Source organism: Phyllobates terribilis, unplaced genomic scaffold, assembly GCF_046119375.1.
Source record: "Phyllobates terribilis strain yellow unplaced genomic scaffold, ASM4611937v1 Scaffold_1__5_contigs__length_1240528914, whole genome shotgun sequence".
Taxonomy (NCBI): domain Eukaryota; kingdom Metazoa; phylum Chordata; class Amphibia; order Anura; family Dendrobatidae; genus Phyllobates; species Phyllobates terribilis.
The window spans coordinates 159,111,357-159,124,571 of NW_027362761.1; the positions used below are offsets into that span (position 1 = coordinate 159,111,357).

Genomic DNA, 13,215 nt, shown 5'->3' on the forward strand with positions numbered 1-13,215 from the left:
TGCGTTGTGACTATTGTCTCGGAAAAGTCAAAAATGGTGAAATACGACATATACAATATAACTGCATATCAAAAGTCACAATATGGATCAGCAAGTGATGGAGAGAATTCACTGGTTATGCTCACCGTTTGCCAGCAGGACCAGAAGGCATGCTCAGGGTTTTCTGAAGGTTAAACTTTCCAACAGGAAGATTCTCAGCACATTGGGACAAACTTATGCTGCGGTTTCTGAAGAATTCAAACCCACCGGCAGAGCTGGGCTCCTGTACAGGAACACAAACATGACTTCATTAAAAACCATACTTCTGTCACATCTCAGTGGAACATGCATTTTGAGTGTTTCCACTCACACATTGGAAACACTCAAGAGTTCTTAATTTATGAAGTATAAATTAATGGAACTGTGCTTCATTTTGTCCAAATCTTAGAAGCAGACAGTTTATTGAAATGATCTTAGAGATACTGGCAATCCATTCAACCATATCAGTATTATAGGTGACGCAGATGGCATACTGTATAGCACGCTAGCTAGCATTTAAACTCCATTAATATAGTGATTTCTAGATTCCCTCTTTTAGCACTTTATTTTTAGCTTTATTTCTACATTACAACACACTAAAGAAATATTTTAAGAAGAAACTATACAAGGACTGAAAAATGTTGTAATGACAAAAACTGCTGCTAAAGATATGAGCCATCAAATTTTCTATGAATATTTCGAATGGTCACAGATGGGGACAAGTTTAGCTTTGTTTAATAATGTCCGATGTCAACTAATAGTGCTGTTTTAAGACTTCAAGATTTTATTATTGCAATTCAGTAATTCTATCCCTTCTTTCTCTAAGAAGTTGAGACATAGGCCATATTTTTTTGCTGAGAAGAAAGTGATGGTGGAGGGGGAACACTGGAGAAATTGCTTTCGGCCAGCTTAAAAAAAGGACTTTAGCAATTTTATTTTGCACATTCAATGGTAACTCACAAGCATTAATTTAGATGTGTTATTTGTTTCAATCCACCTTAGCTGCATCCATCTATTTTCTATCCTTCTATTAGGGGCCGTTGTGTGGTGACCTTCAGTCTGATTACCAGACCAATACATACTCTCCTTTGTAAGCAGGTCAATCTCTGACATTTTGTGAAGTGAAGGACGCATTCACCTATCAAATCCCACTTTTCAGCTCTCAGACACATCCCCTTCTCACCAAGTCCTGCGCTAATTGTTGCTCTGTATGTTCTCCCATGCAGTTGAAATGATCTTTAATGCATTTTATAAGAGTGCAATAATATTGGGAGCCCATGCACTTACTAGCTGCAGAGGTGGAGAAATCTCTTGACTCACACTAACTAGCCATACTATCTCTAAGTGCTAAGTGTATAATCTGCTGAAAAAAAGAGGGTCTGGCCTATTTGAGCTTGAGGAAGGCGAGTTGCAAAGCTCCTTTCATGTGGTGTTGGTGCAGTATGCCGGCCATTGTTGCTGTGGTTTTGTGCTTGTGGGGCGAAGCATCAGGCCACCCGCCCCGGTGGTGCATTGTAGCTGTGGCGGTGGTTGGCGCACGACGCCGCTCCTTTGAGGCAGGAAATGTTAGGACCCACTAAGAGGTTTGCTGTGACGTGGCAGTGGGCTTCATACAGTCAGAATGTTAAACTAAGAACCTCATGTTCAGTTTTATATATTTTTGCAGAGAAGCATTAGATCATTGTGTTTTTTGGAGGTGTTGTCCATTCTCTTTTTACAGCGCTACATGTATAATCTCCTCTTTATTCCTAGGCAACTTTAGCTTGTCTTCTCTGCCTCCTGCTTGTATGAGGTGTCAGGGAGAGACCTGTCATAAGCATAAGGCAGGATACATTGAGTCTCTGCAGTATTGAGGGGGACAGAAGTTTCATGTCATTGATATATCAACTGATGTCATTAGAGGAAGAATAAAATTGTTGAGCAGGTGTGATGTGATGGGAGGTCATCCATACTACAAATACTGAATTTACATGTCATTAAAGGAACTATATAAAAGGGAAAGAAGGAATCAAGATGGCAGACAATTCAGAAATGGCCCATCAAATTAAACAACAATAAACAAGGCATGCACAAGGGTCTCTTTAGCTTACTGTATTAAATTGCCTATGCTGCATTACATAGGTGAAAACAATTATAGTGTGTTCCTTTAAGTTATGATACAATCACTATTCAAAACATACTTAATGGAAAAGCAGCAGCTCTTATGTGAACAGTTCCATGGTGCCTGTAAAGCTGAATAATTGACAGCGCTGAGCCACAAAAGGAAGACGACTGGAAGTGTTGATAACGGAGAACTACATGAGCAGCACCTACCAATATGGAGGTATCAGCAGGTCTGTACTTTCTAGTGATCAGAAAAATCTGTGAAACTCTTTAAATTGGAGAGGGGTTTCAGAATTTAAGGTAATTTTTTCTTGCTTTTTTAACTACGGATATGAAATACAAATACCAATCACTTCTTGATTTAAGACATTTGCAGAATGAATCAATACTTTGAAATGGTATTTCCACTAATACAAACCTGTGAAGTAGGGGTAGCTGGAGGTGTCTCACATTCACCAGATCCGATAGCCTTCAGAAACCTTATCATGTGCCTGCAAAGATCCCACTTTCCCTGCTCTAGTGCAGTGTTAAATAGGAGAGTTGCATGTTGTCTGCTTACCGCTGCTGCCTCCATGTTCTGTAACAAGAGATATAGTTTGATTTCCACATTTAATTGTGAATGAATATTATATTATATATATATATATATATATATATATATACATACATACATACACATACATACACACACACACACACATATATATCTATATATAGATGGAGATTATATAGATATATATACATATACACAATGTCAGAGAAGTTGACTGATGACTGCAATTACATTTTTAGGGTTTAGGAAATGTTCAAATTTGAACAGTATAATTTAATAGCTAACAAATTTGATGTACGTTACATATATTACTACCTGGAGGATGATGAGATAAGAGGCAGCAGTGTCAAGGTCCTGAGCCATTAGGCACTCCTCAAACAAGTCCTTAGGGTTGCCAACAGCAGCAAATAAGTAATTCCAAAGAGCATACTCTGTCTTCCGAGCACAATGCACCACTGTCTGAAGAAAAAGGGGGAATTCCGTGATGAATTTAGCCACAGTGGGAAGCAGTGGGTCGGGAATGGGTTCCCGTGAGGTAGCTTCTTCTTCCAACACTTCATGAAGCATGAGTTCTAGCACATGTGGGAAATAAGGTAAAGAGGCACACGAGTGAGCTAAGAGCAAAGCTTGCTCTCCTAAATTCCTGACTAACAGCTGTCTTAGGATGTGGTGGAGGTAGATCTGTGAGGTCCTCTCTACAATACAGTAAGGGAACTGAACCTCCAAATGTTCAGCTGGAGAGCCACGGTTGTTCAAACAGTCATAAGCCACAGTTTCATTGATTGCTCCGAGAACCAGAGCATCTTCAAACAGAACTGCAAGTGGGTAAATGTTGATGTGAAAAGGCAGCATTATCCGTCTGGAAAGGAAGGAATGTGGTTTGCGATTATCTCTGGGGAACAAAGGAAGCCAAACCTTCATGCCTGCTCCACCGCAGCTAAGCCACAATGCCTCCAACAAATGGCGTTTTTGCTTGTTGGCCCGACAGGTGCTCCACACATTTTCCACAGACTGTGCGAGGACCACCGGAGCACAAAACGGCAGCTTAAGTAAAGAAGAATAACAGTAAACATTGGTAAATCTGCATTTTAGGACTAGATTTATAATATTTCTGGAAGTTCCAGAATTTTAGTTTTATAATTGAACAAACATTTTATTTTACATGGGTGTAGTACATAGATACATATCCATTGAAATAACAAGAAAGCAAGCTCTATTTGGATATTTTTTCCAACTTTTTCTACTGATTTTGACATCAGAATTGATACCATTTGAGGGAGTTAAATCATCTCATATTGTAATCTTGGGAGCAGGGCCCTCACTCCTCTTGGTATGTGTTGAACTCTGAATTGTAATGTGCTTGGCGCTACAGAAATAAAAATTATTAATAAAAATTATTATTTTCTTGTAAGGTAGCTGAATGCCGGATCAGAAAAACAATTAAAGGACTTAAAAAAAAAAAATCACAAAAAAACCTGATAATTCTACAACCTTTTTTTAAGGCTTAGAATTCAAGTGAATGTTTTTAAAAATGTAGTTGCTGTAACTCATTAATGCTGTAGAGGGCGCCAATTGCTTGTTCGTAAAATGGAAGTGTCGCTTTACTGCCTTTTACGTGAACCACAAGGCTGTGGGAAGCGATGTAGGCTGCTGGTTCTACCTTGCTACGTGGTCTACAAAGTTTTGACACTTTTAGTAAAAGCTAGTAGCTGTAAATACACTTACAGCTAGAACTGCTTACTTACAAGTTTCCGCTGCTGTGAATTGGCTTCTTTTTCACGGATCTGAGGACCTGACCTGTCCCGTTGTAGCATTATTAGCTGGCCTGCTAGATTCAACATAATGCTTTCTGCATCGCACGCCTGCAAGAAAAAGTCAGAAAATTATCACTATTAATCTTGCGATTATTTAATAAATAAATTTCATAAAACGCTAGCACAAATCAACAGTGGCGGGTTTATGTATAGAATAGGTACTCCACCTGTTGGGGCATTTTTAGTGAGATGCCAGTCTCTGTCCTCACAGACGTTAGGGTTATGGATACAACAAGTGAAGGATGGGGAATGTACCGAGACATGGACACTTCCTGAAGGACTTGTAAACAGACCAGAGGATGAGGACTGCAGCAATGAAACCAAAGAAACAATTAATAAAAATGTATACACATATGTATATACATATCTTATTGGCTGAACTTCACAGTACTAGGAATCATTCAGTTTGCAAGGTGTCTAGGCGATGGCTATGCTAGACCACTAGCACTGGGCGCATTAGGTGGACGTTCCAAGAAGAAATGACAACAACATTGGAGCAAAATAACAAATATGTAAGAGCAATATCTAGAAACAAAAGCATGATTTACAAGATTTCCAAATGAAAAATTGTCATGTTTTACGTGAAGTAACAGAAAAAAAATTTATATTTAAACATGGAACAATTCCATTGACATTTAGTACTAAAATCTTGATGTGATAAAGAACTCACCCTTCAGATTTTCTTTCAATACTATAAAGGCAGAAAGAACAGTCAGCTCGAAAAATAATCAACATATCTCTGAACACGCTGAGAAGCAATGTCTCCAACTGCACTTTGGTGACATATGCAAAAGCATTGTCAAGATTGGAGGTACGAAGATAAACCCGGAGCTGAGGGGAAAAAAATCAGAGGTTAAATATCTTGAAGGGTAGACATCTTTATAATAGTATAGTTAAAAAATATTATATATATATATAACACTTTATATCACTTGAGATACTAATGCAGATGTCGAGTATGATTGAAAGGGTTTGCAAGACCGTAAACATTTTTAAAGGCAGTGGATTGATTCAAAATAATAAATGGAGACCTGCTCACCTTCCAGCTCCCGCACAGAACCAGGGAGGCCTGCTCCAGAGTTAGCGGTATCTGCTCTGTGCTCCGGAGGTCTGTAGCAGCTCAGTTAGCGGTATCTGCTCTGTGCTCCGGAGGTCTGTAGCAGCTCAGTTAGCAGTATCTGCTCTGTGCTCCGGAGGTCTGTAGCAGCTCAGTTAGCGGTATCTGCTCTGTGCTCCGGAGGCCTGTAGTAGCTCAGTTAGCGGTATCTGCTCTGTGCTCCGGAGGTCTGTAGTAGCTCAGTTAGCGGTATCTGCTCTGTGCTCCGGGGGTCTGTAGTAGCTCAGTTAGCGGTATCTGCTCTGTGCTCCGGAGGCCTGTAGTAGCTTAGTTAGTGGTATCTGCTGTGTGCTCCGGAAGCCTGTGGCAGCTCAGTTAGCGGTATCGGCTCTGTTCTCTGGAGGCCTGTGGCAGCTCAGTAAGGGGTATCTGTTCTGTTTGGGAGTGCCGCACAGCCTTTATTTTTTGCTCTGTTCAGGAGTCACAGCGCACATCAGAAACGTCTGATTACAGGCTCTTCTAGTCATCTAACCGACGCAACCAATCACAGGCTGCAGCGGTGCTATGACTTCCGAACGAGAGACACACCGCTCCTGGAGCTGGCTGCACTGGATCCACAGTTACGCTGGAAGGTGTGCATACTATTGTTTAACATTTTTAATCAATCCTTCCCTTTAAAAAAAAATACTGTCAGACAACCCCTTTAATGGATTTATAAAAACAAAACATTTACCTCTTCTTGACGATCATTTAAGTTATAACATGCCAGAACAATGAAGTCATTCCACCAAGCCAGGCCTCCAGTCACCATCATGTTCTGCTCCTGAAAACATATGGTAGAAGGCATTACTACTAGATCGTTTTGAGTTCAAACATTTAGAAAAAGAGTAAAACCAAGTACTGACATATGGGAATACAGAGCTCCCCTAGTGTCAGTCCGGAGAGGATTATGCTGTCGGTTTCACGCTGAACGCTTGACACTTTAATCCATGTATGAGGTAAGAGCTCCGGATTTTGTCAGGAAATACCAATTTCACATGCTTTGTAAAAGATCTGTGTAAAATCCTCTGCATATTCCTAATTGCCGCAGTAGCGCCCTTGACTTACAATTGGACTAAACCCCTGGCTAATGGAAAGCTGCAGATTTGCTTATGACATGGCCTAACACATTGTATTGTGTCAGTCGGTAGGTTACAGTGGTCATACACGTTCTGATCAGCTGACTCCTAGCAGGTCATCACCCCTTTAATTTGCATTAGCAAGCACTTTGCCAGACCTCGCTAACATGCCCAATCCATCTTTCAACTGGCATCTTCCATCAGGGAGGAGCCTGGTGACAACAATACACTCTAAACGGTCGACCGAACACCCACCCTGGTGTGTGCAACATTTACCTAATATATTAAATCCCAGAATGATAGCTTTCATATGACAGCTAGATAACGGCTCAAGATATAATATCCAGGAAGCAGAACTCACTTTAAGTCAGACACAAAATAAGGAAGTGAAACTTTTCTTCATTCTGCTCTGTATGTAATGGAGAGGTGGGAAGGGGACGCTACAAGTGACAACAGGAAAAATATCATGGCCTGTCGCTGTCAACTCCATACCTGTACTGTCTGCAACATTCCCCCCCTTTAGAAGGGGATTACAGGAACTCATCATGGCATCTTCCCTTTTACACATCAGAAAGAAGTCAACATTAAAGGCGTTAATCGAACAAAGTACATTTTAATGAACAGATCTTAGAATAAAAACTACAATTGGATGTGTTTAAATATAATGTTCCTGTGCTGAGATAATCTTATAAATGTGCCCCTGCTGTGTACTGTGTAATGGCTGTGTCTGACTGTACAGGAACATGGTCTGATCATTCCACATCTCCTGGGCAGGGGAGGAAGAAAAAGAGTATACAGACATTACAGCAGGGGATCACAGCTGATTCTTTCTTTGAAGTAAAACATTGTTTAATAACAGGCAGGGAAATGTTTTACCTCACAGAAAGAATCAGCTGTGATCCCCTGCTGTCCTGTCTGTATACTCTTTCGCTTCCTCTCCCGCCCAGGAGATGTGGTGTGATCAGACCATGTCCCTGTACGGTCAGACACAGTCATTACACAGTACACAGCAGGGGCACATTTATAAGATTATCTCGGGACAGGAACATTTTATTAACACATAAAATTGTGTTATTATTATTCTAAGATCTATTGCGTAAAATATACTGTGTTCGTGGGAAAAACCCCTTTAAGGTACACAAACTGCCATTGTCACAGACATTTGTTTAAAGCTACCCATTTTTTTTTTGTAACTTGAGGGTTAGGTGTATGAGCAATTGTACTAATGGATGAGGTTTACTGGCACGTGGAATTGTGGAGATAAGTACATGCTGTAATAGGCATACATGAACTCTGCACATCCTTCGTTTTTATAAGCCTGGATGTCTCAGGCACTGCTTGTGTCAGTCTTCAAGCTACAAAAATGAATTTTTGATAAAAACTCGCATCAATGTGCCCTTTAGTGTAAAGTGTGGAGTGACATTTCCTTGTGTTCATGTTCAGAAAAAAATATGGTGAGGAAATAGTATGATTTTAATCTTCGTGCTGTCACATAAGGAAAATGTTGATTTTTACTCTGCTTTATTTTAGATAAACATAAAAAATACATTTGGGCCACATGTTAGTTGGAAGTCAAAACAGAATACAAGGTGTTTGGGGGGCAGATTTACCAATCCTGCCTATTTGCTAAACTTAGATTAGACAGTCTTAACCCCTTCCCAACTTCTACTAATTAACTACAAAGCACGTCAGATGTGGGCATATGGAGCGGGCCCTAAACTATACCTGACAGACGCTGGCTGTTTTATACAGCGAGTATCTGCCTGTAACAGCAGCCACAGGAGGTAAAGTGTTAAGTCCCTAAAGTGTCACTGTCAATCTCACACAGTGGCATTAAAGGAGATCTGTCACAGAGGGTCCTAGGAGTGCCATGCTAGCCAGGGGCTGCTGAAGGCCCCATATGACTGCCATGACGGTACTCCTGTGAAGACCACATCCTGGGCTTCATAAGAGACAGTCATTTAGCTATATACTGCAATACTGTTGAAGAAAGTATAAAGCAGCGATCCGACGATGTTAAGGCTCTTGGAAGAAAGGGGGAACAAAATGAAAATTTACTGTGGCAGGAAGGGGTTAAAAAACACCTAATCACAGAATTTAACCCTGCCCCATGGGATAAAAAAAAAACTTTCCAAAGTAAGGCTTTGGGAAAAGCTAGACTAACCACACAAGAAGCAATTCCATCCCATCCGCAGAGGAGCACAAACTCTGCTGAAAGTGCCCCATCATAGGTAGTATATTGCAACCTTTTTAGTGGATATTATTTCCATTGGCTCATTAGTGTCAGGTAACTTACTTGAGTGATATTCCCAAACAGCTTCCATTTTTTTGTTAGTAAAGAGTAGTGTGCAAATCCACATTTTCCAGAAACAGCAACATTTTGGCCGATCTTGTCTATTGCAGAATACTATGAAATGGGAAATAAAATAGGTCCATAAGACTGAAATGAGTTTAGCTTTCAGCACAAACTAGAAAAATGAAAACGTCGTAAAAATGTATTTAGTGTAGTGTGCACTACTAAAGAAGACCAACAGCTTAAAGGGAATCTGTCACTGGGCTTCTGCTACCCCATCGGAGATCAGCATAATCTAGCAGCAGAGACCCTGATCCCAGCAATGAATCACTTACTGGGCTGCTGGCTGTAGTTTTAATAAAATCAGTGTTTTATCTGCTGCAGTTCTTCCAGCTCTCTGAATGCTGAGACCTATATAGCCCTGCCCACACCACTGTTTGACAGCTTTCTGTATACACTGTGCATAGGTAGAAAGTGCCAATTAGTGGTGGAGGTGGGGTTATACAGAGCTCATGAATATGGGGGACTACATAACAGCAGGTTTACTGGTCCTCTTTATAATATCACTGTTTTATTGGCAGGAGATTATAACTAAATTATATATCTCTGGAATCAGGGTCTGTCTCTACATCATGCTTTCATGACTTTAATGGCAAGTTAAGGTAACAATACATGGATATTAGCAGCTATAAATTTGAGGATCAATCAAAGTCCAACTCTAGTTTAGCTGAATCAAGATCACGCAGATATAGTATGGAAAACTATTTTGCCATGTCCAAGCATAACTAGTTCAAGAGACACTAAATCTAGAAATAAATAAGAGCATGGAGAGGCTTTTGCTAGCTCAATAAAAAGTTATGCAGAATTTTGTCAGAGAAACAATGAGTTTCACTCACTGGCTTTCTCCATGTTTTGGCTACTTTAACCAGGACGACAGTATTTAAGTGAGGAGGGGGGTCTCCAGACTATTTTGGCAGGTGATGTTTGGGCAGTTTGGAGATGAGCAGTTTGTTGCCAGAAGTGTCTGGCAATGGCTTTCTCCACACGGGAAACACATGAACACTCTGTCTAAATGAGCATTCATGCATATGGGAGATATCATTCTGTTGGCCAACGGAACATGTATGGTCACTTTTAGTCTCGCATGGTGTGAATTGCAGTCAGACTCATAGGAGAAGGTTCCTGCGATCTCTAAATCAAAATAAAGCAGATTAACCACATGATATGGGAACATGGGGCGTTCATAAGACCCCCATACACATGAGATTGTCAGCACATCTGCTAACGTTAATGTGTACGGACAGCTGTATCCCTGCCACTTTTCAAGAACCTACTAACCTTATAGTTTAGGAAAGAAAATTGATGCCCCAAGAAATACAGACAAGAGTAATATAGAAGACTGGTTTTGTGGCCTTTGTTTCTCACATTGAAGTAGAATAGTATTAGAAAAGAGGAAGAACTTATAGTAAATATTAAGAATTACCGAATTTTTCAGACTATAAGACGCACTTTTTTCCTCCAAAATTTTGGACCCATGGGCGTGGGTGAATATTCATGCCCTTTAATAGCGGGCGCACGCAATCGCCCGGCAGCAGCATTAGCCGCGCTGCGGCTACACTGTGTGCCGCTATTAAGGAGCATGAAGTCACTGCTCCCCGAGTACACAGTTCCGGCGTGGGGAGCAGTGACTTCCGGCACCTGATGTCTCCTTGTGAGCCGCACATGGCAGTGACGCCATGCGCGGCTCACATGGCGAGATCAGTGCGGGCAGACAGGACGTAGCGATGGAGGAGAGAGAAGAAAGGTCAGTAGGAGTGTTTATTTTTTTTATGTGCAGCGTGATGGGGATTAGGGGGCTATGGATACCAGGATAAGGATGAGGGGGGTCATACATACCAGTATATGGATGAGGGGGCCATACATACCAGGATAAGGATGAAGGGTGCCATGCATACCAGGATAAGGATGAGGGGTGCCATGCATACCAGGATAAGGATGAGGGGTGCCATGCATACCAGGATAAGGATGAGGGGTGCCATGCATATCAGGATAGGCATTAGGGGTGCCATGCATACCAGGATAGGGATGAGGGGTGCCATGCATACCAGGATAGGGATGAGGGGTGCCATGCATACCAGGATAGGGATGAGGGGTGCCATGCATACCAGGATAGGGATGAGGGGTGCCATGCATACCAGGATAGGGATGAGGGGTGCCATGCATACCAGGATAGGGATGAGGGGTGCCATGCATACCAGGATAGGGATGAGGGGTGCCATGCATACCAGGATAGGGATGAGGGGTGCCATGCATACCAGGATAGGGATGAGGGGTGCCATGCATACCAGGATAGGGATGAGGGGTGCCATGCATACCAGGATAGGGATGAGGGGTGCCATGCATACCAGGATAGGGATGAGGGGTGCCATGCATACCAGGATAGGGATGAGGGGTGCCATGCATACCAGGATAGGGATGAGGGGTGCCATGCATACCAGGATAGGGATGAGGGGTGCCATGCATACCAGGATAGGGATGAGGGGTGCCATGCATACCGGGATAAGGAGTGCCATGCATACCAGGATAAGGATGAGGGGTGCCATGCATATCAGGATGGAGGGGTGCCATGCATATCAGGATAGGGATGAGGGGTGCCATGCATACCAGGATAGGGATGAGGGGTGCCATGCATACCAGGATAGGGATGAGGGGTGCCATGCATACCAGGATAGGGATGAGGGGTGCCATGCATACCAGGATAGGGATGAGGGGTGCCATGCATACCAGGATAGGGATGAGGGGTGCCATGCATACCAGGATAGGGATGAGGGGTGCCATGCATACCGGGATAAGGAGTGCCATGCATACCGGGATAAGGATGAGGGGTGCCATGCATATCAGGATGGAGGGGTGCCATGCATATCAGGATGGAGGGGTGCCATGCATATCAGGATGGAGGGGTGCCATGCATATCAGGATGGAGGGGTGCCATGCATATCAGGATGGAGGGGTGCCATGCGTACCAGGATGGAGGAGTGCCATGCATATCAGGATGGAGGAGTGCCATGCATACCAGGATGGAGGGGTGCCATGCATACCAGGATGGGGATGGGGGCCACATATAATAGGAAGGGGGGGGGCGCATATATACCAGGATGGGGGATATCAGAATTGGGGGACATTACCCCTATACCAGTGTCAGCAGCAGACCCCCTCCCCCTTAACAGTGCATCGTGACCACATTTTTTGCTTAAATTTTTTTTTCTATTTTCCTCCTCTAAAACCTAGGTGCGTCTTATAGTCTGAAAAATAAGGTACAGTTTTTAACTTGTGTACCAGACATTGGAAGAAAAAGAACACCTATAGTTTTGGCTAACAAATAACTCACCCTAATAGGCCAATTGCTCTCAAGGTAGGTGCTGTGTATCTAAACAGGAAGAAAGCAAAGAAAACCATATCAAAATGATTAACTAAAAAATACATAAACAAACTTTAGTACTTTACACTTTGAAGCTATCGTTTTCATTTTATATGGGATGTATGGGATGGAAAAAGAGGCAATATTTTCTATTAAAAGTACTTTCTACATATACGTGCTAACCCATCTATATTTGATCTGAGCAATGCATGCTCATAACAGCCCCTTATACAACGGTCAACTGCAGCTTAGGTGAGCTAGCTGATATTAATAATTCATACATTTCCACAGTAAAATAACTGCTACTTATTACCGTATATTTAATCCAAACAGATTCAGGTCAATTTAATTTTTAGAGACTGTCTAATCAAAACCAGCCCCTGTCTGAATGTAGCCGTACATCCCCAGATTTCACCCGGATCTTGCTCCGGCCATAAATTTCATTGCAGTGGATGTTACATTAGAAATGTAGTATTACATAAATTTCCATGTAAAACCAGGATGGCTCGAGTCTGCCAGATCACCCTTCTTTCTGGGTAATAAAGGGGGTTCACAAAGATGAGATACTACATTTCGTATGCTGCAATAGTGCACATCACATTAAGTGAGTGTTTTCCTTATTTCTATTGAAAGTACCACAATAAGGAGTGGATTAAACACAGATACATATAAAAAAGGAAGGAATTGAACAAATCCCTTGAGTTTTCATTTTTATTTGTCACAGTTCTGTTTGTAAAGGGAATCTGTCAGCAGGTTTTTGCTATGTAATCTGAGGTGACCAGATTAATATAGGGATATAGTGCGCCGGGTAGGATCAGAATGCAGCTAAATAGAGTTTTTT

The 13,215-nt window shown here is 41.9% G+C and overlaps 1 protein-coding gene across 2 annotated transcripts in view; it reads right to left on the reverse strand.

Annotated features, from left to right (window-relative positions):
* The window catches only part of RIC1 (RIC1 homolog, RAB6A GEF complex partner 1), a 141,619-nt gene that overhangs the window by 19,112 nt on the left and 109,292 nt on the right, over positions 1-13,215 (reverse strand). For both annotated transcript variants that reach the window (XM_073669017.1, XM_073669014.1), the window contains exons 13-21: positions 12,345-12,383; positions 8,960-9,070; positions 6,279-6,368; positions 5,159-5,319; positions 4,656-4,794; positions 4,420-4,536; positions 2,990-3,718; positions 2,540-2,698; positions 126-262 (exon numbers count right to left, since the gene is read on the reverse strand). In XM_073669017.1, coding sequence (XP_073525118.1) covers positions 126-262; positions 2,540-2,698; positions 2,990-3,718; positions 4,420-4,536; positions 4,656-4,794; positions 5,159-5,319; positions 6,279-6,368; positions 8,960-9,070; positions 12,345-12,383 — 1,682 coding nt within the window. The remainder of the gene's footprint in view (positions 1-125; positions 263-2,539; positions 2,699-2,989; positions 3,719-4,419; positions 4,537-4,655; positions 4,795-5,158; positions 5,320-6,278; positions 6,369-8,959; positions 9,071-12,344; positions 12,384-13,215) is intronic.